This window comes from Aotus nancymaae, unplaced genomic scaffold, assembly GCF_030222135.1.
Source record: "Aotus nancymaae isolate 86718 unplaced genomic scaffold, 86718_ANA_hifiasm-v0.15.2.pri h1tg000067l, whole genome shotgun sequence".
NCBI lineage: Eukaryota > Metazoa > Chordata > Mammalia > Primates > Aotidae > Aotus > Aotus nancymaae.
Window position 1 is genome coordinate 26,970,536 of NW_026988482.1, and position 27,201 is coordinate 26,997,736.

The following is a 27,201-nucleotide window of genomic DNA, read 5'->3' on the forward strand; positions in this document are numbered from 1 at the left end:
AGAGACTGGGGAGCACCCCAAGTCAGCCCCAGTCCTGCCCTCCTGTCCCCGCAGTACGACAAGCTCTCCAGGATGGTGAAGGAGTTCCAACCCTACCTGGACCTCTGGACCACAGCCTCTGACTGGCTGCGCTGGTCAGAGAGCTGGATGAATGACCCCCTGTCCACCATCGACGCTGAGCAGCTAGAGAAGAACGTGACTGAGGCCTTCAAGACCATGCACAAATGCGTGAAGCAGTTCAAGGACATGCCAGGTAGGGAGCCACGCCAGTGGGTGCCCTCCTTCCCTGCCTCCACCGGCTGCCTCTCATGCCCTTCTGTCCTACCCTGCAGCCTGCCAGGAAGTGGCCTTGGACATCCGGGCCCGCATCGAGGAGTTCAAACCATACATCCCGCTGATCCAGGGGCTGCGTAACCCTGGCATGCGTAACCGGCACTGGGAGGTGCTGTCCAACCAGATCAACATCAACGTCAGGCCCAAGGCCAACCTGACCTTTGCTCACTGCCTTGAGATGAACCTGCAGCACCATATTGAGAGCATCAGCAAGGTGGCCGAGGTGGCTGGCAAGGAGTATGCCATCGAGCAGGTAGGCAGCCACCAGCAGCCCCACCTTCCCCACCCAGGCCCTGCCGGACAGCCTGGCCTGCTGCTCTGGCGGCCACAGCCACTTGGGAGGATGACAGTAATAAGCCCCATGCCTGGGGTCATGAGGCCCAGGGGTTGAGATGCATTCTATTAAGTGAGTTAATAATACACATAAAGTTCTTGACAGTGTCCACCATTGCTTTTATTCTTCAGTTACTCCTCTCAAGAGGCTCAGGAAGGAGCTGATAACATTATCCTCAATTTAACAGATGAATCAGGTTGGGCGTAGTCACATGCCTGTAATCCCAGTATTTTGGGAGGCTGAAGAGGAAGGATTGCTTGAGCCCAGGAGTTCGAGACCAGCCTGGGCAATATAGGGAGACCCCCCGTCTCTATAAAAAATTAAAATATCAGCTAGGCATGGTGGCACATGCCTATAGTCCCAGCTACTTGGGAGGCTGAGGCTGCAGTGAGTGATGATTATGCCACTGCACTCCAGCCAGGGAGACAGAGTGAGATCCCGTCTCAAAACAAAACAAACCAAAAAACAGATAATCAATTAAGACTCAGAAAGGTTCAGCAACTGGCCAGGGTGACACAGTAAATGCCAGAGGTAAGACCAGCGCCCACACTCCTCCTCACCTTAGCTGCCTCCCAACACAGGTACAACCACATGCAGCACGTGTAAGAGTGAATTGGGCCAGGCGCGGTGGCTCACACCCAGAATCTCGGCACTTTGGGAGGCCGAGGTCAGTGGATCACCTGAGGTCAGGAGTTCAAGACCAGCCTAGCCGACATGGTGAAACCTTGTCTCTACTGAAAATACAAAAAATAGTCGGGCGTGGTGGCATATGCCTGTAGTCCCATTTACTTGGGAGGCTAAGGCAGAAGAATTACTTGAACCCAAGAGGCGGAGGTTGCACTGAACCAAGATTGCGTTACTGCACTCCAGCCTGGGTGATAGAACGAGACTCTATTTCAGGAAAAAAAAAAAAAAAAAAGAGTGCATTGGCCCTGAATTTAGACGAGGGCTCACATGGAACTTGTTGACAGACAAGCTGAGAGTATCTGCCAGAGGGGCCATGTGTGTGAAGGTCATGGCCAGGTACTGTCTGCTGCTTCCCTGGCCAGGGCTAGTCAGATAGCAGCAGGACCAGTCCCTCCTGGGAATTCAGCCTGGCTTGTCTCCCACCCCAGGCACTGGACAAGATGGAGAAGGAGTGGTCGACCATCCTGTTCAACGTCCTTCCCTACAAGGAGGCAGACACCTACATCCTCAAGAGCCCAGATGAGGCCTCGCAGCTGCTGGACGACCACATTGTCATGACCCAGAGCATGTCCTTTTCACCCTACAAGAAGCCCTTTGAGCAGCGCATCAACTCCTGGGAGAACAAACTGAAGCTGACCCAGGTCAGCCCTCCCCCTAGTCCTTCCCTCATCACTCCCCCACCGAGAGAGCCCCGGCCCATGGCTGTCACTGATGGTCTCCGTGTAGGGTTCAAAGCATCACAGCACCTTGCCCCCATTCACACAGCCCCTGGCTTTGTGGCAGGCCCCGCCTCACTGCATTCAGAGGCAGTCAACTAGGATGGGCTCTCCAGACATGAAGTTCAGCTACTGGACCAGGCAGTTAAGGATGTGGAAGGGCAGCATTTGGTCCCAAAATGTGGCTGAGGAAGGGGCTGAGAACTGCCAGCTGGCATCCCCAGGGCTGCCTGAGCTTGGGACAACCAGGACCTCCAGTACCGACACTTTCTGGGCTGGATGCCACAAGGTCCCAAAGCACCTCAGTGCCCTTTCCCAGACTGTCCTGAGGTTCCATTCCCATCTCATTCAGAGCTACCTTGGTTGAAGGGACTGGGCCACACTCAGGGCCTACACTTGTCTCGGGCTCTTGAGGCCAGAGACAAGGGCTGCCCACAGAGCCCTGGAGGGCAGTCCTGGGACCAGCCTGCAGGTGTGACTGTGTATCCCCTTCCCCGGGCCTCCCTGGGAGCTGTTTAGAGACCTCCAGTGAAGGCCAGAAGCAGGTGAAGGGGACTCATCAGTGTGCCTGGACTACCCAGAGCTCCCTGAGCTGGTCAGCATTGTCCCAGCTCTCCTCTCACACTGGCCACTCAACCTGGAGTTCTATGCCCACCTTCCATCTCCTCCAAGGTCCAGCACCAAGCAGCCTCACCGATTCTCCCTCACCCTCCTTCAAGGGGTTCCCACCGAGGCCATTGGTCAGTGCCTCTTACAGAGTCCACCACACATGCTGGGTCCATGATTCAGGTGCAGAACTAGCCCCTTAGTGGGATGTGGGCCCCTCAAGGGAATGGACCAGGCCCCGTTCCCCCCTGTTTCCCCTGGTGCCCACCAGGGCTTGGCATAGTCCTGACACTGCTGACTGTGGCCCCCATCCCACGAGGAAGAAGTGGATGAGTGTGTGAGTTTGTGCTGATGGGAGAAGACCAGAGATAAATCCTGAATGAGGAATATGGAGGCGACAGGGGGAAATGGCTTATTCTGAAGATGTCTCACTCTTGGACTGATGTTTCAGAGAGTATTTTAGGACTCTCACACTCAAGACCCATTGAACCTCAGAGAATCCTGGAGTCATGGACCCAGAAGTCCTTCTAGGAAGGAGGTTGGGTTTGCTGGGCTTGTCTCCCAGGCACTGAGTCTTTCCTGTCGCTGCAGGCTTTGCTGGCATGGGTATATTCCTCCCTTTGGGAGAGCAGCTCCCCTGGCTCCCTTGGAGGCTTGGGCATTCCGTGAGGATGTGGGACTTCTCTTGAGGGCAGGCATCCCTGTATCCTTTTTGTTCCCTGGGGTATCACAGATGACAGCACCTTCTAGAAATCTCCCTATAGACACTGGGTTTGGTGTCCAGTGCTCTGCCCAGCATGTTGGTGGGGTGAAATGTCTCAGTCATGGGGACAAACCCCAGCTTGGACCCTGACAGTCTGTATCACACCCCTCCCTGTGCCCCGTCCCCAGGAGGTGCTGGAGGAGTGGCTGAACTGCCAGCGGTCCTGGCTCTACCTGGAGCCCATCTTCAGCTCCGAGGACATCAACCGGCAGCTGCCTGTGGAAAGCAAGCGCTACCAGACCATGGAGCGGATCTGGAAGAAGATCATGAAGCATGCCTACGAGAACCGAGAGGCGAGCTCGACGGGGTGGGAGGGGCAGCTGGGGCCCCCAAGGGCCCTGGTCACATTGCTGGTAGCCTCCTAGTCTATCTAGTCTATTCCCTCCCTACACAGAAAAGGCTGGTGGACAAGCCTGAGGATTTGGTCTTGACCCACGTCCTCCAGAGTGGGCTCCCCAGCCTCGGAGATACTCCTTAGAGGCACAGTCACTGACAGTTTTTCTCTTGGAGATCCACAGCCTACATTATCTTTTTTTTTTGAAATGGAATTTTGCTCTTATTGCCCAGGCTGGAGTGCAAGGGACAATCTCGGCTCACTGCAATCTCCGCCTCCCAGGTTCAAGCGATTCCCCTGCCTCAGCCTCCCAAGTAGCTGGGATTATGGGAATGCGCCATCACACCTGGCTAATTTTTTTGTATTTAGTAGAGACAGGGTTTCACCATGTTGGTCAGGCTGATCTTGAACTCCTGACCTCAGGTGATCCACCTGCCTTGGCCTTCCAATGTGCTGGGATTACAGGAGTGAGCCACTGTGCCTGGCCCACATTAGCGTTTTAGAGGCCCTGACAAGTCCTGCAGCAAAGCAAACTCCTTAGCTTAAGGAGTTTAACTCTAATTTGTTTGATGATGGAATTTGTTTAACTCTAATTTGTTTGACCATAGAATTTTTTTCTGTGGGACTGATGGATGCAGCTGCTGGCTCGAGAGAATTTTTCTGCATCTTCCTTCCCAGGCCCAGCTGAGGGGCTCTGGCTGGTGTGGGTGCTCTGGGCTGAGCCTGCCTTGCTACCTGGCCCATGCTCACTGCCCATTTCTGTGCATGGTCTGGCCCTGCAGGTGATCAATGTGTGTTCAGACGTGACGATGCTAGACAGCCTGCGGGACTGCAACAAGATACTGGACCTGGTGCAGAAGGGCCTCAGCGAGTACCTGGAGACTAAGCGGAGTGCCTTCCCCAGGTGGGTACCACCTGGCCCATGGCCGCTCTGCCAGTATCTGCCCATGAGGCTGAGGCACCCAGGGCCCTGCTCAGGCTAGGGTGCGGGGATGTCAGTAGTGCTGGGCAGCTGGGGCCCAGGGAGCCTGCGTGACCCACTTCCTCACCCCTGTTCCCTCGGCAGATTCTACTTCCTATCAGATGATGAACTCCTAGAGATCTTGTCGCAGACAAAGGACCCCATGGCTGTGCAGCCACACCTGCGCAAGTGCTTCGAGAACATCGCCCGGGTGGGCAGCTGGGCCCCGGGCTCAGAGTCGGGAGCATGGGGCATCTTCCCAGGGAGAACGTCTCTCCTTTTGTGACAAGCACTTTTAGCAGGAAATTAGGTGGCAAATGACATTCCTAGTCTTTGGAGACACACCCGGGGCCTGTGAGAGGAAGGTCAGCTGCAGAATCCCCAGCTCAGGGCTGGGGGCCCTGGATTTCCAACTCACCAGGGCTCCCTGTTCCCCCGGCACACTGCGAAACCCATAAGGCCAGAGGCCTGTGACCCGCCTTGTCCTCCCTCATCTATGCAGGAGGCCGGGGACATGCAGGGCAATCAGCCTCATTTCCCAAGGCCTGCGTCTTGCTGGGCCTGGGCTGGGGCCAGGCCACGCTGGGGAGAAGGCAGGCCATGCAGCCTGGGAAGGCCCAGCCAACAGAGACTTTCAGGGGGCAGGCAGGCAGGGCTCTCTTCCTGAGGTTGTGGGCCCTGGATAGGCGGGCTCAGTGCTGGGGCTATGGTGGGCAGGGCATCTGGGGACACCGGAGGTGACCCCACTCATGCTCTCCCGCTGCTTGCAGCTGCTGTTCCAGGAGGACCTGGAGATCACGCACATGTACTCGGCCGAGGGGGAGGAGGTGCAGTTGTCTTTCTCCATCTACCCCTCCAGCAACGTGGAGGACTGGCTGCGGGAGGTGGAGCGCAGCATGAAGGCCAGCGTGCGCCACATCATCGAGAGGGCCATCAAGGCCTACCCCACGGTGAGCCACCCGCAGCCCATGCAGCCTCTGCCCCTGCACCTCCTGCGCCCTCTCAGTGTCCCTCCTGCTCCAGCTGGCCTTGTCCTCAGGCTGCAGCCATGAGGTCCCTGGAGGCTCAGGCGAGACTCTGAAGTCTTTCCCCTCCACATACACTCCAGAAAGTGAGACTCACTCCTCATAATCATTGGGACAGCTGTTCCATTCCCAGCACTCACTGGGTGCCAGGCTCCAGGCTGCACCCTCTCCTGCAGTCTTTCTCTCAGCCCCATGACCGGCAGGTGGGCTCTAGGTGAAGCCCTGGCCTTCAGAGTCAGTTCAGAGATATCTCTGCCACCCGGAGAAGCCCAGAGCATAAGAATTTCCCTGCTCTGGAGGGACTGGTGGCATCAACAACTGGAGCCAAGTCTGAAAGGCACAGACAGCATTCAAAAGGAAGAAGAGAGAACGGGGCCAGGGCTGCATCTGCCCGGGTCAGCCTGCCCGTGTTGTCTTTCCAGATGCTCAGGACCCAGTGGGTTCTGAACTGGCCTGGCCAGGTGACCATCGCTGGGTGCCAGACCTACTGGACCATGGAGGTGGCAGAGGCTCTGGAGTCTGGTGACCTCAGAAGCCAGCTGTTCCCCCAGCTCTGCCAGCAGGTTGGAGTCAAGAGGACCCCTGTCTGTCCCCCTTCACCTGCTACATCGCACAGGAGGGCCCAGTCCCTCCAGGAGCTTTCTCCTATATTGAGCCTGGAAGAGGCCCAGGGTTGGGTCTAAAGAGGTCAGACGCCCCTGAAGTGTCTCACAACCAGTCACCAGCAGGAGGGGTGGGCCTGAGGCGATGTCCTGTCCTTGAGGGTCAGTGAGGGAGTCATGTGCCTGGTCCCTCCTGCATGGTGCTGCAGGCACCCCTCGCTCCGGCTCGTCAGGCTCTCCCACCTGACCTTGAAGGCTCAGACACCACACGCTGCAGGGAGGCAGATGCCAGGCATATGCCTCCATTCTAATTCCTTCCCTCCCCCTGCCCGGTCCCCACTCCCCTCCCATCCTGGAGCAAGATAGAGGGACTGTTTGTGGCGAAAGCCCACCCTCTGTGAAAGGGGAGGGTGAGCCTCCTCGTGGCACCCTGATTTTTTGACAGTGTCCCCCACTCCTGTAGCTCAGTGACCTGGTGGCCCTGGTGCGGGGAAAGCTGTCCCGCGTGCAGCGGGCAGTGCTGTCAGCGCTAATCGTCATTGAGGTCCACGCCAAGGATGTGGTGAGCAAGCTGATCCAGGAGAACGTGGTCAGCATGAATGACTTTGAGTGGATCTCACAGCTGAGGTGAGGGCGTGGGGGACGCCCCCAGGGCCAGAGCAGCTGCCAGGAGGGGGCAGGGGAAAAGAGGAAAGTCAGCAATAAGCTGGCCCTGTCCTCGAGGCTCTGGGACAGGCTGGGCATGGTTGCCTTGATGCCCTCATTCCCAAAAAGAACCTTTCCTTGACTATACGCCCTGCCCAGTGGCCCATGGCCCCATGACTAGGCCCCCACCTCCCTGCACCACCAGGTACTACTGGACGAATAATGACTTATACATCCGTGCTGTGAATGCCGAGTTCATCTATGGCTACGAGTACCTGGGCAACAGTGGGAGGCTGGTGATCACGCCCCTCACAGACAGGTGAGGGTCCCCCTCTTGCTTCTTCCCACACTGAGACCCTCCCTCCAGTTCTTTCTGGCCCAGGAGTCCAGGGACCATTGCTACTCTGGGGTGATTTAGTCTATCAGAGCAGTGCAGGGCTGGGACCAAGGACTTTGGGCTTAAACTTCAGTTCTGCCTGTCACAGGCAGAGTGACCTTGAGCAGATGACTTGACCTCTCTGTGCCTGAATTTCCTCTGAGGCCTCCTCAGGGTGGTAATGAGAATTTCATGAGCTGATATATGTAAAGCTCTCAGCACACGTGTGGCACTCAGTGAGCATCTAATGGGTATGCGAGTTCCTGGTTTTATCCATCAGTTCCTCCTTTAATGTGCCAGAGGAACTGAGCTTGACAGACGTCATGGGTGAGTCCTTTTCTAACAGTCTTCTCTTAGCTCAGTCAGTCGTTTCATCTTGCCGCCTGTATCTAGCACCAGTTGGATTTTCAAGCTGTGTTTTGAGTGAGGGAAGTGGAGTGTGACCACAGGTCGGCCATCCCTGTGGGTCCCTGGGCAAAGCTGGGTCTGGCGGTGAAATGGGACAGGGAATGCACTGGATAGTGTCCATAGGCTCCAGTCCTGACCCCGGCGCCTGGGCTGGGCACTCCCAGGGCCCCCGAAAGGGGTGAGGTGAGAGGCGCCGGTCCACAGAACCCTAGAGGGGGAGGATCTCCCCAGGTCTGGATGTTCAGGCCGTGTATGGCCCGAGGCCACCTTCTGTGTCTCCTGCAGGTGCTACCTGACGCTGACTGGGGCCCTGCACCTCAAGTTTGGGGGTGCCCCAGCTGGCCCAGCTGGCACAGGCAAAACTGAGACCACCAAAGACCTGGGCAAGGCCTTGGCCATACAGACCATTGTGTTCAACTGCTCTGACCAGCTCGATTTCATGGCCATGGGCAAGTTCTTCAAGGGCCTGGCCAGGTGAGGCTGGGCATGAGGTTGGCACAGGATGAGGTAGGACGGCCAAGCCCTCCTTGGGGAGGGATAGGTGAGATAACTGCTTGAGTGGGGCCTGGCAGGCTGGTGGAGGGGATAGATGGGGTAATAGGCATTGGGGTTTTGTCCCGGGGGCATTGGGGTGTGGACTGGCAGTAGGTTGAAGACTGAGCTGATGGAGATCGCTCCTGAAAGATTCCTCCCAAGTGGAGTTGGAGCAGGCCCTTGGAGGGAGGTGCCAGGTTGGGCTCTGAATGCATGTGCCCCACCCAATGTTCTGGCCTCACTCAGTGCCGGGGCCTGGGCCTGCTTCGACGAGTTCAATCGCATCGACATTGAGGTGCTGTCTGTGGTGGCGCAGCAGATCACCACCATCCAGAAGGCGCAGCAGCAGCGGGTGAGCCTGAGGCGCCACCCTACTCCCTTGGACCTGCCATGCTTGCACCACCATACTGCTCCCCATTGCAGGCTGAGAAGCCAGCCTCTGGGGTCTGCCCTGGGTCCAGCCTCCCTTGTCTAGGGTGCACACACCCCAGTCTGTGGGCAGCTCCCAGACCAAACTGTGAGGGATGAAATTTGGGGCTTTCCTTGAAGGTCACTACATCCTGACCTTCATGGAAATCCCCAGGCATTGGTCCTCTTTCTAGCCATGTGCAGGGCGGCCAGGGACCTTGTTCTGGGGACAAGAGCTGAGAGGCTGGCAGTTGCCCCCTAGTCAGGCTGAACTTGCCTGGGGCTGGGGAGAATCTATGTCAGGAACTGGGGGTGGAGAGAGTGGGAAGCAGGAGATGTGTGGAGACCTCCGAGGGCCTGAAGCCAGGAGCTGGGAGGCAATGGGTAGCCACTGGGGCCTGAAGTTTTGGCCAGATCCTGAGAGAGGGTCCAACCCATAATCAGGGGTCCAGGCCTGGCCAACCAGCTACAGCCAGGACAGAGGCATCAACAGGAGGCAAGGGGCCCACACAGAGGAGGAGACAGGGCTGGACACCCTAGTCCCAGTTGAGTCAGCCCCTCCCCAATGCAGGTGGAACGCTTCATGTTTGAGGGTGTGGAGATCCCACTGGTGCCATCCTGTGCCGTGTTTATCACCATGAACCCAGGCTACGCTGGCCGCACGGAGCTGCCTGACAATCTGAAGGCAAGTGCAGGCCCAGAGTGGCCCAGGAAGCACCGGAACTCTGGCCTGAGTTGGAGATGCCAAGTCACTTATGCAAGGACACAACTGCTTGGACTCCAGGGACTGTGATTCCCTATGGCAGTCCCCTGGCCATGGAGGAGAGGTCTCAGCTTGTGCATGGGAGAAGTCAGGCTGCCTATGGATGTGGTGTGGAGGGGGATTCTTATGAGACCTGCTAGGCCTGGGCCTTCAGGAGAAGCAGGAAAACAGGAGCCAAGAGGGGCATCTCCTGGGAGTCGTGTGGGGGCAGGTTTGGATCAACACAAAGGATGCACTCTAATGGCAGAGATGCCAGCCTTGGGGGAGTGGCAGGCCTGGTGCCGTAGGGAGTCCCAGGACACTGGGGAGGAGGGCCAGGTGAAGCGGGGGTGCTCTGGGGGTGAGCTCTGTCTGCTGTTCACATATGTACCGTGTGCCCCAGGCACTCTTCAGACCCGTGGCCATGATGGTTCCGGACTACGCCATGATCGCTGAGATCTCCCTCTATTCCTTTGGCTTTAATGAGGCCAATGTTCTGGCAAAGAAGATCACAACCACCTTCAAGCTGTCCTCTGAGCAGCTCAGCTCCCAGGTGTGGTCCTGCCCTGATGGGGTTCCAGGGTCTGAGAACCTCTGCCTGCTCCCAGCCTCCAGGGCACCGGCTGAGGGCTGGGCTCTGTCCCCCGTGCTTTACAGGCATTACCTTGTGGGCTCCTTCCAGCAACCCTTGGAGATAGGAGTTACATGCCATTTGTCAGCTGAGGACATTGAGGTCCTAGGTAGCTAAGGGTCTGGCCAGGCTTACACAGTACACAGCAGAGCTGGAACAGACACCCATGTGGCTAGTTCAGGTGCAAGGACTTTGATCATTAGGGCACCAGGAGCCAAGAACCCCAGGCTGGGGAGCAAGTGCACTTGGGCCTCGTGGGGACAAGAGCAGGACAGCCAGGCCCTCCAAATCTCCCAGCACCACAGTCCTTCCACTCAGCATGCTGAGCCCAGATTCCAAGGGCAGATGGAGCGGCCCAGGCACCAGTGCTGGTGGACAAGCTTTGCTGTTCAGCTTGGTTCCCAGGCAGGCCCCCACTCTGCAGTAGCAGAGATGAGTCCCACCTCTGGGCTGACATGCTAGCAACTTAGTTTCTCTTCCATCATGATTTCAGAAAAAGATCCCTAGTGTCACCCTAACGGGCCTTCTCTGGGTCACCTGCTCATCCATGAACACTAATCACTGTGGCCAGGTGTAATCAGTCATACCTTTGGCCAGATGCAGTCCACCAAAATCTATGAGCAGGAAGAGATGCAGTGGGTCACCAGCGAAAGCAGGGGCAGTTCATCACAGTGCACTCCTGGGTGCCAGCACTCTCACACACCCTGCTTTCCAAAATGCTCCCCACACCCCATCAGAGCAACTATTCAACATGGTTTTGGAAATGCACTCAGCCCTTCCCAAGTAGAAATGACCCAGAGTCAAGGCCAGACTGTTCGTGCAGCTCCAAGTCCAAGATTTCTGGAACATATGCTAGCCTGTAGATTGGGTCAAGATGGAGCCCTCTTGGTTGAGCACCAGGGGACAGAATGATTAATTTAACTATTTCCAACTCACTTGCTGTATAACGAAGAGACTGGGGGGGGTGGGGGGAACCATGGTGGTGTGGCCAAAAAGATGGGTCTGGAGAGACGTTATGGGAGAATGTTAGAAGGAAGCTCAAGGGCCATCAAGGCCAAGCTCATTGTTGCACAAACAGGAAACTCCTTCATTCACTTTTCCAACACAACTAGAGTGCCTTCCTGCCCTTGGCCATGTGCTGGGACCGTGACCAAAGGATGCAGGATGGGTATGGGGTAAAGGAGAGGGCTATCGGGACAGTAAAGCAGAGGGTGCCCTAGGAGCCCAAAGAAGGTGCACTGCCCAGGCTTGGCATGTAGGTAGTCCCCAAGAGTCTGCAAGGGAAGTGCTGTGAGCTGGTGATGAGACTTGGCCAGCTGCCAGGTGGGAGGCAGAGTGTTCCAGGCAGAAGCCCCAGAGAGGGACAGTGCTCACCCACGCCTCCTTCTGTACGGCAACAGGATCACTATGACTTTGGGATGAGAGCCGTGAAGACTGTGATCTTGGCTGCTGGGAACCTCAAGCGAGAAAACCCCAGCATGAATGAGGTCAGCTCCACCCAGCAGGGCTCCAGGAGTGGAACTCTGGGAGGGCTCCTGGGCAGCTGGAGGGCGGCTGGCCCACCCGCCCTGAAGGCTTGGCCGGCACCTGCTGCAGGAGCTGATCTGCCTCCGAGCCATCCGCGATGTGAACGTGCCCAAGTTCCTGCAGGAGGACCTCAGGCTCTTCTCTGGGATCGTATCTGACCTGTTTCCCACCATCAGGGAGGAGGACACGGACTACGGCATCCTGGACAAGGCCATCCGAGAGGCCTGCAGGAAGAGCAGCCTCAAGGATGTGGAGGGTGAGCCTCGGGTCCTGGGTGTTTGCAGAGGGGCTGACCCTGGCCACCTTGGAGTCCAGGTCAGGGAGATAGAGACAGGACAGTCCAGCCCCAGGGCCCTCACACCTGGCCAAGCACGCTGCAGGCCTGGGCTCTCAGCCAAGCAATTCAGGGGCAGGGCGGGTGTACGGCCGGGTCTCCATCAGAATCCACCTGGTGGTGGGGAACCAGGCGCAGTCCCCTTCCCGAGCCCTCCTTCCCACGTGGGTTGAGAGCCCTGGGCTCTTCTTGGGCCTTGCTTCATCAGGCCCTGGCCCTCAGTGGGGTGTGACTGGAGCTTCAAGGCCACATTCCTCACACCCCAGCCCACCTCACCTCAGCCACCACTCCCCTCTTCCAGGGGCCTCTTGGCTCCATCCCACTAGCAGAACTTGCCCGTGTTCCTTGTCAGGTAACACCCCTGGTGTCATTGCGCTAAAGAAAAAGCATCTGGGCCCTTCCTTCACTGACTTGTTGCAAAGGCCACCATGTGCCTGGGAGGGCTGTGGGGGACACTGCCCTCAAATAGACTCCCTCTCACCCTGAACCCTTGCCCCTTGTAGTAGGATGAGGGTCTCAGTTCATTCCCAGCTGGGCCACCCCCTCCAGCTGGTCCTTTGGTGGGGCTGTGGGAGGAGCTCCTCCAGGAAGCCATGCCCAGTCACTCTGGCCACACAGGGCCCTCCTCTGAGCTCTGGGCAGTTGACCTGCTCCTGCTCAGCCCTGCAAGGCCTCTTCCCGGTGCCTTCCATTGCGCTTCAATTCCATGTGTGGCTCGAATGCTGCCTTCTCTGGTCACCTCCGCACCCCAGGCTCCAGCAGGCTTGTTGAACGAAGTCTCCAACTCTTTCCCTCACAGCCTTAGGTCAGCTTCGCCAGCCCTGGCTAACTGGCCCCTATCCCTTTGGCAGGGACTCCCGGACCTGCAGGGCCATAGCCACCACCACCCTTCTTGGACCAAAGTGAGGCACTTACTCCCTACCCCTGTGGGCCTGGCCCCTGCCTGCTGGCAGCTGTCGCTATAGCTCCCACCTGACCCTAGGATCTTGTTCCTTGGAGTTTGCCCATAGGAGCCAGCATGCACTTGGGGCGGTGCTCTCAGCAGGCTGGGGCTGAAATTGGGGCCTGTGACAACCGGCACTGAGCAAGCTGGTGGTGGCTGGCCACCTGACCAACGGCTGTGAAGGAATGGTGGTCACAGTGGAGATAACGGCTGGCATGTACAGAGTTTCTACTCTGTGCCAAGTTCTGTGCTTCGGGCTTCACCTGCCCCTGCCTATGATGTAGGTGCTACCACTGTCCTCATTTTATAGATGAGGAAATTGAGGCTCAGGGAGTGTGGTGACTCACTCAAGGTCACACAAGCTAGTGGTGTGACCAGGACCCAAGCCCATGCTCTGACCCCTGGGCCCCCTGCCATGTCCCCCAGGCTTCCTGACCAAGTGCGTCCAGCTCTACGAGACCACGGTGGTGCGGCACGGCCTCATGCTCGTCGGCCCCACAGGCTCCGGCAAGAGTACTGTAAGCAGAGCCAAGCTTGGCAGCCAGTGCCCAGACAGTGGGCCTGCGGGGGGTGTGGTTTCAACACGGTTGGACACCATTTGTGCCCCTCGGCCTGTATAATACCCCTCCCCCTCCCCATGGTCACCAACCCACTCCAGCCCTACTCTTCAGGAGCCCAGAGGCTCACTCTCAGGCAGTCCATCTCCCCAGTGTTACAGAGTCCTGGCAGCTGCCATGACGTCACTGAAAGGGCAGCCATCCATCAGTGGTGGCGTCTACGAGGCTGTCAACTACTACGTTCTCAACCCCAAGTCCATCACGATGGGTCAGCTGTATGGGGAGTTTGACCTGCTCACCCACGAGTGGTGAGTGACCCCCCAGCCCCACCAGTGATGCCCAGCTTGGTGGAAGCCTGGGTTCTGCAGCCCCACACCTGGGATTCTTTTCTCCATTCTACTTCCTCACTGAGTGATCCTCACCCCCCAGGCCATGGTTCCCTCTCTGCAAAGTGGGAACAATAATGGCACCATGATTACGGTAAGGCGAGAATGACTTAATGTGCTGGGTGCCTCAGAAGTATCTGGCAGTTGTCATGACCTGAGAGAAGCTGGTGGGCCCTCTCCGGGCCCCTGCTCCCAGGCCAGGGTGTGCAGTTTAGGGGAAGTGCGCTGAGATGTGAGAAGGGCAGATGGAAGGAGACTGCTGAAACATCAGCGCCTGAGGAGCTTTTCTCTAAGGCTAGTCTGTTTCTCCAGAGAAGAGTCTCCAGTTCTCTGCTAGGGGTGTCTGCTTGGCTCCAGTGTTCTGGGCACCCCGTAGAGGATGGTCACTGGGGAGGGACAGTCTCCCACCTTCCACAATGTGGACCTGTACTGCTTCCCACATTTCTGGTGCAGATTCTCCCCCATATCCACTCCAGTCTCTTACATAGGTAGGTGGGGGGCCTGGGGGTCAGACCAGAAAAATGTCCCCTATTAAAGAAAAACATATATATTCAGTGATTCTTTGTTGGAAATAGATGCTCTATGCCACAAAGAAAAATTAGCACTGAGACAAAGGATCTTTCAGCAACGCACTTTCTACTTCCTGGGCTGCAGGAAGGGTACTCTCACTAGCCATCGTGCCACAAGAGTACAATGAACAAAGGAAAACAAAAAAATGTATTCCTTACGCATTTGGGGTTATCCTTACTGCTGTGTCTGATCTCCATTGGCTGGAATCAGACCTCACAATCTAAACTAAAACCCGATTGGCTAATAACTGAAAACTTTTTTAACCAGGCAAAAGCAATGGAGAGCTGGGACATGGCTTTGAGCACATTCAGCACAAATATCTTGGTTAAAATACAAGGACACAGAATGTACTATGTGCCTGTAAGCAAGGCCTGTCTAACAGCTACATAGGATAGGGCTTAACAAAGTTATCAGCACACTTATTCTTTAATAAGAAAGGAAACTTTAAAAAGGAACTTTTCTACTTCTCACATTCTTTTTAAAGCATGCCGAGGAAGAATGTATTCAGGAGCATGACAGGCACAGGGACCATTGCACTGGGGCCTTGTAGTTGTGGGGAGAGATTGGTCTATGAATACAGCATGGGCAAGTGGGAATCTCTAGCCAAGGGGCAGGGTGAACGTCAGTAGGTGGAAAATCCAGAGGAAACATCAGTGATGGGGGCGGATTCTGGCTAAACCAGCCTAACAGGATTCCAACTGAAGACAGGCCTCTGGGTAACCAGATGTGTCGCCTGGGGGTGTGCAGGGGAGGAGCCTCAAGAGTGATCAGATATCAAGGATTCTGGCCAAACTTGACTTCGCAGCGTTCTTTGCGGAAAGTGGATTTTACAAGGAAGTGTGCCTGTGGGCCTAGGAGAAGGCTCGGGAGCCTAAGACTGGGCCCAGCAAAGCATCTTTTTCAGCCTTAGTGGCCCCTTACCTGGTGGCATGTGCTGCCTCTGAGGTCTGAGGTCTGAGCGCCCCTCCCCACAGGTCCCCCCCACCCCTGGTTCTGCTGAGGCAGGATCTGGCCACTTCTCATCACGCTGCCTTCACTGCCCTACCTACCATTTACCTTCCTCCATCCTGTCCACTGTCTCCCAGAGCTGCACTGCCTCCATCTCTGCTGTGGCCTCCTCCCCTGCTCCCTTTTTCCTGTTGGGATTTCACCTTTAATGGGGCTTCAGCAGGGACTCAGCAGGGCAGGGACATAAGCACATGTTTTCATTACACCGTGTGACACCAAACAGTCACATTTTTCCTATTATAATTTTTATTTTTATTAGTTTTTTTTTGGTCTGGTCTCTGAGTACCACTATTAGAATTTTTAAAAGAGCAAAGATACTGTAGGGAAACGTAAAGCAGAGCTGGCCCACCCAGGGGACAGGCTTCCCTGGGAGCCAGCTGTGTGGGAAGCACCGCCTCCCTGGTGTCTCCAGCCCTCTTCTCCCTGGCGCTGCAGGACAGATGGGATTTTCTCCTCGCTCATCCGGGCAGGGGCCATCGCCTCCGACACGAACAAGAAGTGGTACATGTTCGATGGGCCAGTGGACGCTGTCTGGATTGAGAACATGAACACGGTGCTGGATGACAACAAGAAGCTGTGCCTCAGCTCCGGGGAGATCATCAAGCTCACGGAGGTGCGCCCACCTGTCCGCCTGCCCGCTCTCCTCCAAGGCTGGGTGGGCCTGGAGGCTGCACCATGCTGGCCAGGCTCTGCCTCCTCACCCTTGTCTCTCAGGGCCATGGGTGCATCTCAGGCTGTCACCATGACTCAGCAGGAGCTTAGGCTCAGCTCCCAGTGCCCCTCCCTGGCCTGAGCTCCCACACCTCAGATGTCCCGCACTGTTGCTCAGAGCACCCTTTACACAGATCTTCTTTCTTTCTGTCTTTCCTTCTTTCTTTCTTTCTTTCTTTCTTTCTTTCTTTCTTTCTTTCTTTCTTTGACAGTCTTGCTTTGTCACCAGGCGCCAGGCTGGAGTGCAGTGGCACGATCTCTGCTCACTGTAACCTCCGACTCCCAGGTTCAAGTGATTCTCCTGCCTCAGCCTCCCGAGTAGAAGGGACTACAAGCACACACTACCATGCCCAGCTAATTTTTGTATTTTTAGTAGAGATGGGGTTTCACCATGATGGCCAGGATGGTCTCAATCTCTTGACCTTGTGATCCCAAAGTGCTGGGATTACAGGTGTGAGCCACCGCCCAGCCCAGAACTTCTTTCTGTTGTACTCTGAGCCCATGAGGATGACTGCCCCGCTGCTCCCTGGCTGACAGTGCCTCTTGCCTCCCAGGCCCACTTTCCGCCATGTCGCCCCTTTGGGTCAGGTGTGCGCCTGGCCCTGGTAGTGTGCCCGGGGTCTGGGGGATGGGTGGTATAGACCACCACGGGGACCTGCCTGGTGTGTGAGGGGCAGTTGTCAGAGAAAGAGGACTGTGGCCTGGGCACAAGAGCAGCTCACGAATCTACACTGAGTCCAGCTCTTGAATCCTTCTAAGAGCAAATACCTGGCAGCCAGTGTGGACCTGTGTCCATGTACACAGGGGTGGGGGCTCTGGAGCAAAATACACAGTTTCCATCAGATGTCCCCAGGCCTCCAGGGACCCCAAAATGTCCTGACCCCGGTCTGGCCAGCGAAGCCCAAGAATCTCCTGACCTGGGGTCTTCCTCAGGGCTCCAGGGAGAGCCACATTATCAGCTGAGGACCCAGCGGTTCCTGCATCCCACCCAGCACTGCCACTGCCCCACAGCCTGCCCACACCTCCCACTTGCAGGACGTGCAGCCCCTCCCCACAGCCTTGCAGCTCTTTCTCCAGGCCTGGGGACTGGCAGCCAGCCCACTGATGCCGTTCATCTTGGCACCAGGCAATGACCATGATGTTTGAGGTGCAAGACTTGGCGGTGGCCTCGCCAGCCACGGTCTCCCGCTGTGGTATGGTGTACCTGGAGCCCAGCATCCTGGGGCTCATGCCCTTCGTCGAGTGCTGGCTAAGGAAGCTGCCCCCCTTGCTGAAGCCCTACGAGGAGCATTTCCAGGTCCTCTTTGTCAGCTTCCTGGAGGTGAGCGAGACCATGGGTATGCCTGACCCCGGTGGGGCAGCAGGGCACTGTGGCCACCAGCCATGAGAACTGGGTGCCTGCTCCCTGCAGGAATCCATCTCCTTCGTTCGGTCCTCAGTGAAGGAGGTGATCACCTCGACCAATGGCAACCTGACCATGAGCCTCCTGAAGCTGCTGGACTGCTTCTTCAAGCCCTTTCTGCCTAGAGAGGTACAGCCCTGAGAGTGAGGCTGGATTCAACTGGTCCCTCTACGCCCACCATTCTCCTTGCTCTCCAGGGCCTGGGAGAGAGACTCGGATTGGTGCAACATGGGTCACCAGACCACCTGCCCAGTTGGCTATAAAGAAACAAAGCTGTGTGGCAGAGGTCAAGACATGCCCCAGCCCCACTTCCTCAGGCATCCATACTGTTCCTGATACTGTTCTCTCTATCCCCAGGGCCTCAAGAAAATACCCTCTGAAAAGCTGAGTCGCGTCATAGAGTTGATCGAGCCCTGGTTCATCTTCTCCCTGATCTGGAGCGTGGGTGCCACTGGGGACAGTGATGGCCGCGCCAGCTTCAGCCACTGGCTAAGGTTCAAGATGCAGAATGAACAGGTGAGAGCTGGCAGCCCCCCAGGAGCGGGAGCCGCAGTCCTATCGGGTCTCACAGCCTGCTTCTCCTCCTCGTTCCCGGCAGCTGACTCTGCTCTTCCCAGAAGAGGGGCTGGTGTTCGATTACAGGCTGGAGGACGCGGGCATCAGCGGCACCAACGATGATGAGGATGCGGAGGAGGAGCGCAAGCAGGTGGCCACAGGCCCATCCCAGAGACTGCACAGGGAGGGACCACTGGGTGGCAGCTGTTCCCGCAATGAATTATGGCCAGAGGGAGCAGTCATGTTGATGGCCACCAGGTCTCAGGCGGGGTTATATGCATCATCTCATGAATCCTCATGGCCTTGCAGAGTGGTTATTACTGTGCTTGTTTTCCAGATGTGGCAGAGCTGTACTTGAACCTGGGGCTGGGCTGAGGGGAGACGTCTGAGTACCTCCCTTACCAGCCATACACACTGCCTCTTCCACATTGATGCTGAGCCCAGGGATTGGCCACTCCAGTTCCACTCAATAGCCCCATTTTCCCAGAGCCTGGGCTCCCTAGGGTTGGGGGGCAAGCTCTTGATGCCTGCTTCAGTGTCCTCATCCCCACTATCAGCTAGCAAGGGCTCCAGGAGCCCACCCTCATCCCAAGGTCAAGACCCCAGCCCAGGAGGACAAAGGTGGAAAGGCATCTGCAGAGACCTGTCCATTACTGTGCAGGATCCTGCTGGGGGGTCCCAGGGCACATTTGGGTCTAATGGTTAGGACTGTGCCCCGTGGGATGTGTTGGTTTGGCCACAGTGGGCCCCCATCTGGGGACGTCTGCAAGCTGGGTCAGGGCTGGCTGTGAGTGGAGGGATTTCTGTAGGCAGGGATGGTGATGGACCCAGCAGCCTCTTGGCTTCCAGCTGATGCCAGCGCCCATGGTTCTGGCCCCCGCATTTCTTGTGTAGCCTGAAACTAAACAGCAAACACCTTTGCATTCTGGGTTGTTCAATTCCCAGAGCGTCTCCTTTCTGCAGAGACTCAGGGCCTGGCAGTCCTTAGGGAGCCCCCAACCTGGGCAGCTGCATTCAGGGAGACCTCTTCTATGCAGCTGTGCTCAGAGTCCCTTATTCTTGGCCTGTGCCCTGCTTTCTGCGTCCCCCTCCCCATGCAGAAAGCAGGGCACAGGACTTTTCATTTCTGCCAGAAGCAGCCCTGAACCTGGACCCTCTTGCCAAAGCCCAGCAGTGCAGCTCCTGGCCCTGCCACACTTGGCCATAGGGCCACAGCCAGGAGTGGGGTAGAGAGGTGTGCCAGGCCCACCCACTGAGCCACCTGTGGTTCCAGGTTGCCTGGGTGAAGTGGATGGACTCCTCAGTGCCATTCACCATAGTACCAGACACCAGCTACTGCAACATCATTGTGCCTACCATGGACACCGTGCAGATGTCTTACCTGCTGGACATGCTGCTCACCAATAAGAAGCCCGTGAGCACCCCCAGGCCCTGCCTCCACCCTCCCCAAGGCCCATGAGGGGGTTGGCCAGCCTCCCATACTGACTCGAGGGCAGCTCCTCCTGTGCACCCGGCCCACTGCGCGCTTCTTCTGTGCCCTCCCCACTCTGCCAGGTACTGTGCATTGGGCCGACAGGCACGGGGAAGACGCTCACCATCTCCAACAAGCTCCTCAAGAACCTGGCGCTGAAGTATGTAAGCCACTTTCTCACCTTCTCAGCCCGCACTTCAGCCAACCAGACCCAGGACCTCATCGACAGCAAGCTGGACAAGAGGCAGGGCACCCCCGCCCTCCTTCTCAGCCCCAAATCCCCCTGGCCTGGCCCACCCAGCTGCTGTCTCACCTCTCCACCAAATTATTTGAGCTGATCAGCGGGTGAGTGGTCTCCCTGGCTGGGCCCTCGGGCAGGGCCCTGGGTCTATCTGTGAGAAGCCTGTTGTCCATCTGCCTGGGAGGCAAGATTCACTTTGAGGGAGCTCAGACCAGGTGAGCCAGTCCCAACTGTCCCAGGACACTCAGAACAAGGCGGAGGGTGGGTCAAGCATCTAGCAATTAGGAGGAGGCTGAAATTTAGCAAGAGCTTCCCAGAGGCAGAGCTGCCACCCCATCGCCCCTGGGTTCTCAGAGGACCTGGTGCCTGTGGGTGCTGGGCTCACAAAGCCCCTCCCCTCAGGCGGAAGGGTGTGTTTGGGCCACCTCTGGGGCGCAACTTTATCTTCTTCATCGATGACCTGAACATGCCAGCCCTGGAGACGTATGGCGCGCAGCCACCTATTGAGCTGTTGCGTCAGTGGATGGACCATGGCGGCTGGTACGACCGCAAGGTCATCGGTGAGTGTGGCCGGCCTGGCTCACAGGGCAAGGGCTGGGCGCGCTGCACAGGGGCACAGGAGGCATAGTGCTGAAGACCTTACCATACTTTAAGGCACCCACAAACATATTTTAATTTCTCTTAAAATTAAAGGGGAGGAGGATGAACTTTTAGGACAAAGAAAAATTTTCATGTGTAATATTGATGTTTTGTCTTTATTCCAATACTGCTGTAAAATATAATTTTGAATTTTTATATGGAGAAAGGGCCACGAGGTCATCATGCAGCCCTGGCCAGGGCCCTTCCTGACTTCCTGCCCCTACTCCAGGCGCCTTCAAGAACCTAGTGGACATCAACTTTGTCTGCGCCATGGGCCCCCCGGGTGGAGGGAGGAACAACGTCACCCCTCGGCTGACGCGTCACTTCAACTACCTGTCTTTCACTGAGATGGATGAGGTCAGCAAGAAACGCATCTTCTCCACCATCCTGGGCAACTGGATGGGTGAGTGTTGGTGTGGGTGGCAAGGACAAAGGCAGAAGCCCAGGCCAGGGAGGCCACACCAAGGACAGTTAGTGGCCACCGGAAAGTCGACCTCTGGCAGCTCATGAATCTCTCTGAGCCTGTTTCTTCATCTGTACCTACCATTCCAAGTCGTGAGGGTTAAGTGTGATATTGCATGTCGTGCGGCTAGCATGAAGCCTGGCACATGGTGATTGCTGGATGTATGATACACACATATGCACTCACCCACATACAAACATACATATACTGTAGTACTTGCCCAGGAACTCTGGTGGAGGCATGTTGCTTTTGGAAATCAGGAAAAGCCACAAGATAGGATGGACAGACTGTCTCTGATCCTTTACGGGGTTTGGGGAAAAGCTTACCCCAAGATGCCGTTTCCCCCACCATCCTACCTCCTTCCCAATGCACACTCTGACTTTTGAATTCTGCTTGGCACGTGCCAGATGGAGGGCCTCCCACCCTCTGGCCTGGTCTGCCCTGCCTCCAGGGGCTTAGGCAGGACCTACCTGCATGTCCAGCTTGGAAGTGGGGGCACACTGCTCTGAGGAGGGGTTGGGGAGTGGCAAGTGGCTGCTTTGGGTGCTTCCCAGGCCAGGATGAGCAGCAAGAGGTCCGCCTAACCCCAAGCCTTTGTCCCTCCCTCCACCCTCTAGCTGGACTCCTTGGAGAAAAAAGCTACCGGGACCCTGTGCGTAAGTGTGGGCCTGGGCAGGGGCCTGGGAGGGCCTGGGTGGGAAGGGGCACTGGTTCCAGCATGAGCTCTGGGCTCTAGTTGGGCGTGTTGAGGCTGGGACCAGACACCATGGTGAAACATCCTCAGGTTCATGCAGGGACCTTGGGCCACTGGGTGGCAGAGCGAAGGCTGACACAGGCACTGGCTGCCCCATAGGCGCATTCAGCTATTCTAATAGTCAGCTGGCCCTTCCATGCCTGCGTTAGTGACTAGCTGATGATAGGTGCAAATTAAATGCAAAATGAATACATGAATAAGGAACTCCAGCAAACTCCCACCCTGTGTGAAGAACAGAACCCGAAGGAGCAGGTGTGCGCAGGAAAGCTGGGAGAGATTTGTGTGGGGCAGGCATCTTGGTGAATCTGCCCGTTGATGCGGCAGGGCGGCTGACCACTTCAGTCCCTGTCCTTGCCCAGGCTCACCTCCTCCCCCTGCCCTCTGCTGAAAGAGGCCTTCGGGAGACAGCTCCCTTTTGGGTCCACACCCACCTGCTTACCTGCGTCAAGCCCTTGGGGCCCTGCCTTCCCTCCTGTGGCTCCTCGTCGCGGACACCAGCGCTCCCTTCTCCATTTGGCCTTCCACAAATAGGCCCCATTCTCCATCTTAACCACCAAATGCAAAACAGCCTCTCTGGGCCCCCTTCCCACCTGCCCCGGGCCATCGCACTGCCTCTCTGCTCACCTTGATAGCAAAACACCTCCAAAGTGTTATCTCTTCCCGCTGTACCCGCGCTCACCTCCTACTTTCCTATGAATGCCCCCTCACCCTCACTCTGGCCGGCAGATGACCCCTTCCTGCAGCAGGCTTCTCTCAGGCCTGCCCGGTCCCTGGTCTCCCATTCTCGGATGGACTGGGGCTTGGTCTCCAGCCTCTTCTCCCTCCAACCACACTGTCTTCAGACAGTCCCATCTGCCTCTGATGGGGAAAAACCATCTTTGTGCTGGCAACTCCCAAGTCAATGTCCTGAGCCCAGCCGTATCCCCTGAATGCCTGACTCCACACCTCCCCCGGGCTGTCCACAGGCCGTCTCAGGCTGAACCTGACCAGATCCAACTCCTGAGTGCCCCGCACTCCTCATCTCAGGTGCTGGCAGCACCATCCTTCCAGGTGCTTCCAGCAAGACAGAGCCCTGGCGCCATCCTGCATCCCCGTTTCCTCACCCACAGCTCACCTGTCAGGAAGTCCCGGGGGCTCTCCCTTGAAAACCCATCCCAATCGGCCACTGCTCACCACCCCATTCTCACCCACCTGGCCAGTGCTGCAGCCCCGCCATGGTCTCCAGGTGGCTGCCTTCACCTGCCTGAGGTCTATCCTCTGCTTGTGGCCACAGGGACCCATGAAAATATCCCACCAGGCCACAGTCCTCCTCTCTCACCCATCTCATTCAGGCAAGAGCCCGGGCCCTGACAGTGGCAGGCAAAGCCATCTTCAGCCCCTCCACGGCCCTCTGATCTCACTGCCTCCCGCTCACTGCCTCATTGCTGGTCCTTAACACAATGGGCCTGCCCCCACCTCCCGGCCTTTGCCCTGCTGTCCCCTCTTCCTGGAACAATTTTTCTCCAGTTACATGTGAGCTTGCATCTCACTTCTCTGCTTGACTGGCCCCTTCCTCAGTGAGGCCTCCCCAAGCGTTCCTATAAAATCTCCCCCAAGCCCAACTCTGGCCCTTCCCTGGCCCCTGTCCTGCTGCAGGCCTGCCTTCCCTGCTGCAATATCTGCTTGTTGACGGTGAGGAGTGTGTCTGTTTGGGTCAACAAAACAAGCCCTTTCCTGCCCTTTCTTTCCGTTTTTTCCACTTCACCCAGTTTCCACTGACAGAATTTGGGTTCCCAGCACAGAATTGGATCGTTTTCAAAGAACAGGCCAGTAGATGTGTGAGTGGTGAAAATGCAGGCTGGGGGTAGCCAGCCCCGAAGTGGGTGGTGAGCCCTCAAGGTCGGTGAGCCCTCCAGGCCTCCTCTGCTTAGGCATCCTGAGGCCTGTGTGGACGATGAAACCCTCCCCACATGTGGCTCAGAGGTGGAATGTTCAAGTCTGGGCACAGCCTCCACAGGACAAGGCAGTAATGGCCCCACCCAGCACTGACCCCACGAGTGCCCCCAATTCCATGATAAGTCCCAGTGCTCCAACAGGCCATGTCAGCATAAAGATATAAGAGGGTGCAGAGTGGGAGATTCTTCATCTCCCCTAAGCTGGGGGCATCTGAGATGGGGCCAAAGGGTACATAGAATCCAAGCCTGCAGGCTAGGGGAGGGGCTTGGTGGGGGGCACAGCAAAGCAAAGGCAAGGAGGTCAGGACCTGCAGAGGCTACAGAGGGAGCTCCCGGCTGTGTGACCCAGGCCACTCTCCTATTCCCCCAGCCGGGGCCCCCCACATTGCCCACCTCACGGAGCCCCTTGTGGAAGCCACCATCACAGTGTATGCCACCATCACCTCCCAGCTGCTGCCCACTCCAGCCAAGTCCCACTACACCTTCAACCTGAGGGACCTCTCCAAGGTCTTCCAAGGCATGCTCATGGCTGACCCGGCCAAGGTCGAGGTGAGGACTGGGCAGGCACCCTCCCCAGTGCCCACACTGTCTCGCCATCCTCCCCAGCCCCATGGAGTTCAGGCCTTCCTGCCCAAACAGATCCTGAGTGGGGCCTCCTGGCACACGGGGGTGCCAGGCCTTCTAGAGCTCAGCCTTGGTACAGCTGAGCCCAGTCTTGTGGGTTAAACCCATGTCAGGAGTGCTGAGTGAGATGGGGGTCGCACGCGGGAGCCAAGGCAAGGTGAGGGAGAGGGGAGGCTTCCGGTGAGCCTGCCTGTGAGAACATGTGAGACACAGGGAACAGGGTGCCCTCTGGGAACCCAAAACACTCAGATGGAAGGAGGAGGAAGTGTAGCAGGGAGCCAGGTGTCAGGGGCACTGGTAGAGGTGGGACCAGGTGCTAGGCGCAGTGGGCGGACCCGCATGGAGCTTACATTTATCCTTAGGGTGTAATGGGGAGCCGTGGTGGCGGGCGGGAGACAGACTCGCACTTTGGAATGGGACTGAGCAGCCAGTGTGTGTGGGGCCCAGGGCTGAAGAGATGGGGTGAGCAGGACAGAAGCTGGCCCTCGCCTTATAGCCACTCTTGTAGCCAACCAAGTCTACAGAAAAGACTGGGGCTTCCACGGGGCAGTCCTGCCCCCCAGGAAGATGCGGGGAAGCTGGGACAGAGGCAGCAGCAGAGATGGAGAGAGGGGCCAGATTCAGAGGAAGTTTGTGGGTCATGTCAGTGTGGCCTGCTGAGTGGTTAGATTTGGGGTGTTGGGAAGGTGTTAGGAGCATCAAGCATCCCTCCCAGGCTTGGGGTGAGGGGAGCCACAGGGGGCTAAAAGGTGGAAGTGATGACTTTGAGATGCTTGCGACCAGCTAGCAGAGCCAGATGCCCAGAGGGCACTTGGCCAGCTGGACTTGGAGCTGGGGATGAGGAGGTCCAGGTGGCACTGTGCCATCCACCCCATCCTCAGCTGGCCAGCAGTTGCACCTGCCAGCAACCCCCGCACACGGTGGCTGGGCCATGGTGGGAGAGCCAGGTCCACCCTCCCATGCCTGCTGCTTTGCGAGATGGCTGAGGGCCCGGGGGCCAAGGACAGGCACCAATGCTGGGGCTACCGCAGGACAAAGTGCAGCTGCTGCGACTGTGGTATCACGAGGACTGCCGCGTGTTCCGCGACCGACTGGTGAATGAGGAGGACCGCAGATGGTTCGACCAGCTCCTCAAGCACTGCATGGAGCAGTGGGAGGTGACCTTCAACCAGGTCTGCCCCTTCCAGCCCATCCTTTATGGGGACTTCATGTCACCAGGCTCCGATGTCAAGTCCTACGAACTCATCACCAGTGAGAGTAAGGTGAGGGGCCCAGGTAGGCGCCCTACCCCTGGTGAGTTCCTCTTCAATCTGCCCCCTGGGGCCCAGGCCCCTGCAGTCACCACTAACACACCACCACACTACACCTGGAGGGCCAGGACGCGCTCCAGGAGACTCCTGGCATACTCGTGCTCTCTCTGGGTACCAGTTTCTTCGCCTGTCTCTGAGGACCAGCCTGTGATCCAGCTGAGACGGGCTCTAGACACAGGGGCAATCATCCCTCCACAGGGGGCCGAGGGAGGGGCCTGGGGCCACGGGTCTCAGTCAGGACCCCAGGGAGGCAGGGAAGAGGCCTGACTTGGTGGCCCGAGAGCTGCATGACTGAAGCAGGCCTCCTGACAGTTTCTCTCCACACGCATCCTCTCCTAGTTCCCAGAGCTCCCGCCAGGGGCCCAGGGCCAGTATAGCTGGTGAGCCCCAAAAGGATCAGACAGGGCTCTGACCCGACTCTCAGGCCTCCATGTGTCCCTGGGTCAGGCCTCATGCAGGGGGCCCTGGCTTCTTAAGGCCCAGCGTCCCCCCCATGCACAGGAGGAGCAGGATATGCCATGGCGGGCAAGCTCCCCATCAGGGAGGGAGGTACACGATGTTCTGATCAGCCGAGCCCATGGCTAGAGTTGCCCCAAAAGAGTGGCAGCAAGTAGGTTCCCACAAGGGACTGCCCCAAGCCATGACTAGATTGGACTGGTTGAGAGTCAAAGAAAGAAGCACTACACGCCAGGGTAATCAGTCCTGAGCATTATTAGGGGAACTCATACAGGGGAGAGCAGAGATGTTCTCGTAGCTCAGTATGTCTGTGATGAGGGGGTCATATGAGTTATGGCGTTCACATGCGGGCTGAAGGAATTTGGGTGGGCTAGGGGCTAGCTTCTATGTGTCTAACAACATGATTGATCCCTCAGCGGGTTTGTGTGTGTGTGTGTGTGTGTGTGTGTGTGTGTGTGTGTGTGTGAGACTGGGTCTTGCTCTGTCACCCAGGCTGGAGGGCAGTGGCATGAACTTGACTCACTGCAGCCTCCACCTCATGTGCTCTATCAATCGTTCCACCTCAGCCTCCCCAGTAGCTGAGACCACAGGCACATGCCACCATGCCCAGCTAATTTTTATATTTTTTTGGTAGAGTCAGAGTTTTGCCATGTAGCCCAGGCTGGTCTTGAACTCCTGTGCTCCAGTGATCCTCACACCTTGGCTTCCCACCGTGCTGGGATTACAGGATTACTCGAAAAAGCCACCACTCTAGGCCAATCCCTCAGTGTTTTGAGCAACAACCTAAGCAAGTTTATCAGTGTCTGGGAATGTTCAGCTTGGGCTCAAGCCTACAGAGGAAACATGCAGCTGGCCGGGTCACAGAGCAGTCAAGGCACCATGTGCTTCTTGGTCAGGACAGAAAAGAAAGCGGTAGGGTCGGGGAGGGGGAGCCAGGAGACCCTACAATAAGAGAGACCTCACCTTCCCCACCCCCGCCTTGGTGCTCAGATGATACAGGTGATCGAGGAGTACATGGAGGACTACAACCAGATCAACACGGCCAAGCTGAAGCTGGTCCTCTTCATGGATGCCATGAGCCACATCTGCCGCATCAGCCGCACCCTGCGCCAGGCGCTGGGCAATGCACTCCTGTTGGGTGTGGGTGGCAGCGGCCGCAGCTCCCTCACACGCCTCGCCTCGCACATGTGAGGACCTCTGGGGCATGCTGG

At 57.2% G+C, this 27,201-nt stretch overlaps 1 protein-coding gene across 1 annotated transcript in view; it reads left to right on the forward strand.

The window, feature by feature from the left end:
- Nucleotides 1-27,201, forward strand: part of DNAH1 (dynein axonemal heavy chain 1) — a 77,257-nt gene that overhangs the window by 32,139 nt on the left and 17,917 nt on the right. The window contains exons 19-49 of the mRNA XM_012460669.2: nt 55-253; nt 333-586; nt 1,783-1,995; nt 3,568-3,732; nt 4,556-4,677; nt 4,840-4,945; nt 5,505-5,684; nt 6,182-6,322; nt 6,825-6,988; nt 7,212-7,325; nt 8,076-8,264; nt 8,571-8,676; nt 9,304-9,417; nt 9,878-10,027; nt 11,506-11,592; nt 11,702-11,888; nt 13,336-13,427; nt 13,620-13,774; nt 15,866-16,043; nt 17,268-17,462; nt 17,553-17,672; nt 17,901-18,059; nt 18,142-18,249; nt 19,372-19,512; nt 19,653-19,813; nt 20,213-20,370; nt 20,679-20,852; nt 21,530-21,568; nt 23,971-24,149; nt 25,256-25,486; nt 26,981-27,177. Coding sequence (XP_012316092.2) covers nt 55-253; nt 333-586; nt 1,783-1,995; nt 3,568-3,732; nt 4,556-4,677; nt 4,840-4,945; nt 5,505-5,684; nt 6,182-6,322; nt 6,825-6,988; nt 7,212-7,325; nt 8,076-8,264; nt 8,571-8,676; nt 9,304-9,417; nt 9,878-10,027; nt 11,506-11,592; nt 11,702-11,888; nt 13,336-13,427; nt 13,620-13,774; nt 15,866-16,043; nt 17,268-17,462; nt 17,553-17,672; nt 17,901-18,059; nt 18,142-18,249; nt 19,372-19,512; nt 19,653-19,813; nt 20,213-20,370; nt 20,679-20,852; nt 21,530-21,568; nt 23,971-24,149; nt 25,256-25,486; nt 26,981-27,177 — 4,778 coding nt within the window. The remainder of the gene's footprint in view (nt 1-54; nt 254-332; nt 587-1,782; nt 1,996-3,567; nt 3,733-4,555; nt 4,678-4,839; nt 4,946-5,504; nt 5,685-6,181; nt 6,323-6,824; nt 6,989-7,211; nt 7,326-8,075; nt 8,265-8,570; nt 8,677-9,303; nt 9,418-9,877; nt 10,028-11,505; nt 11,593-11,701; nt 11,889-13,335; nt 13,428-13,619; nt 13,775-15,865; nt 16,044-17,267; nt 17,463-17,552; nt 17,673-17,900; nt 18,060-18,141; nt 18,250-19,371; nt 19,513-19,652; nt 19,814-20,212; nt 20,371-20,678; nt 20,853-21,529; nt 21,569-23,970; nt 24,150-25,255; nt 25,487-26,980; nt 27,178-27,201) is intronic.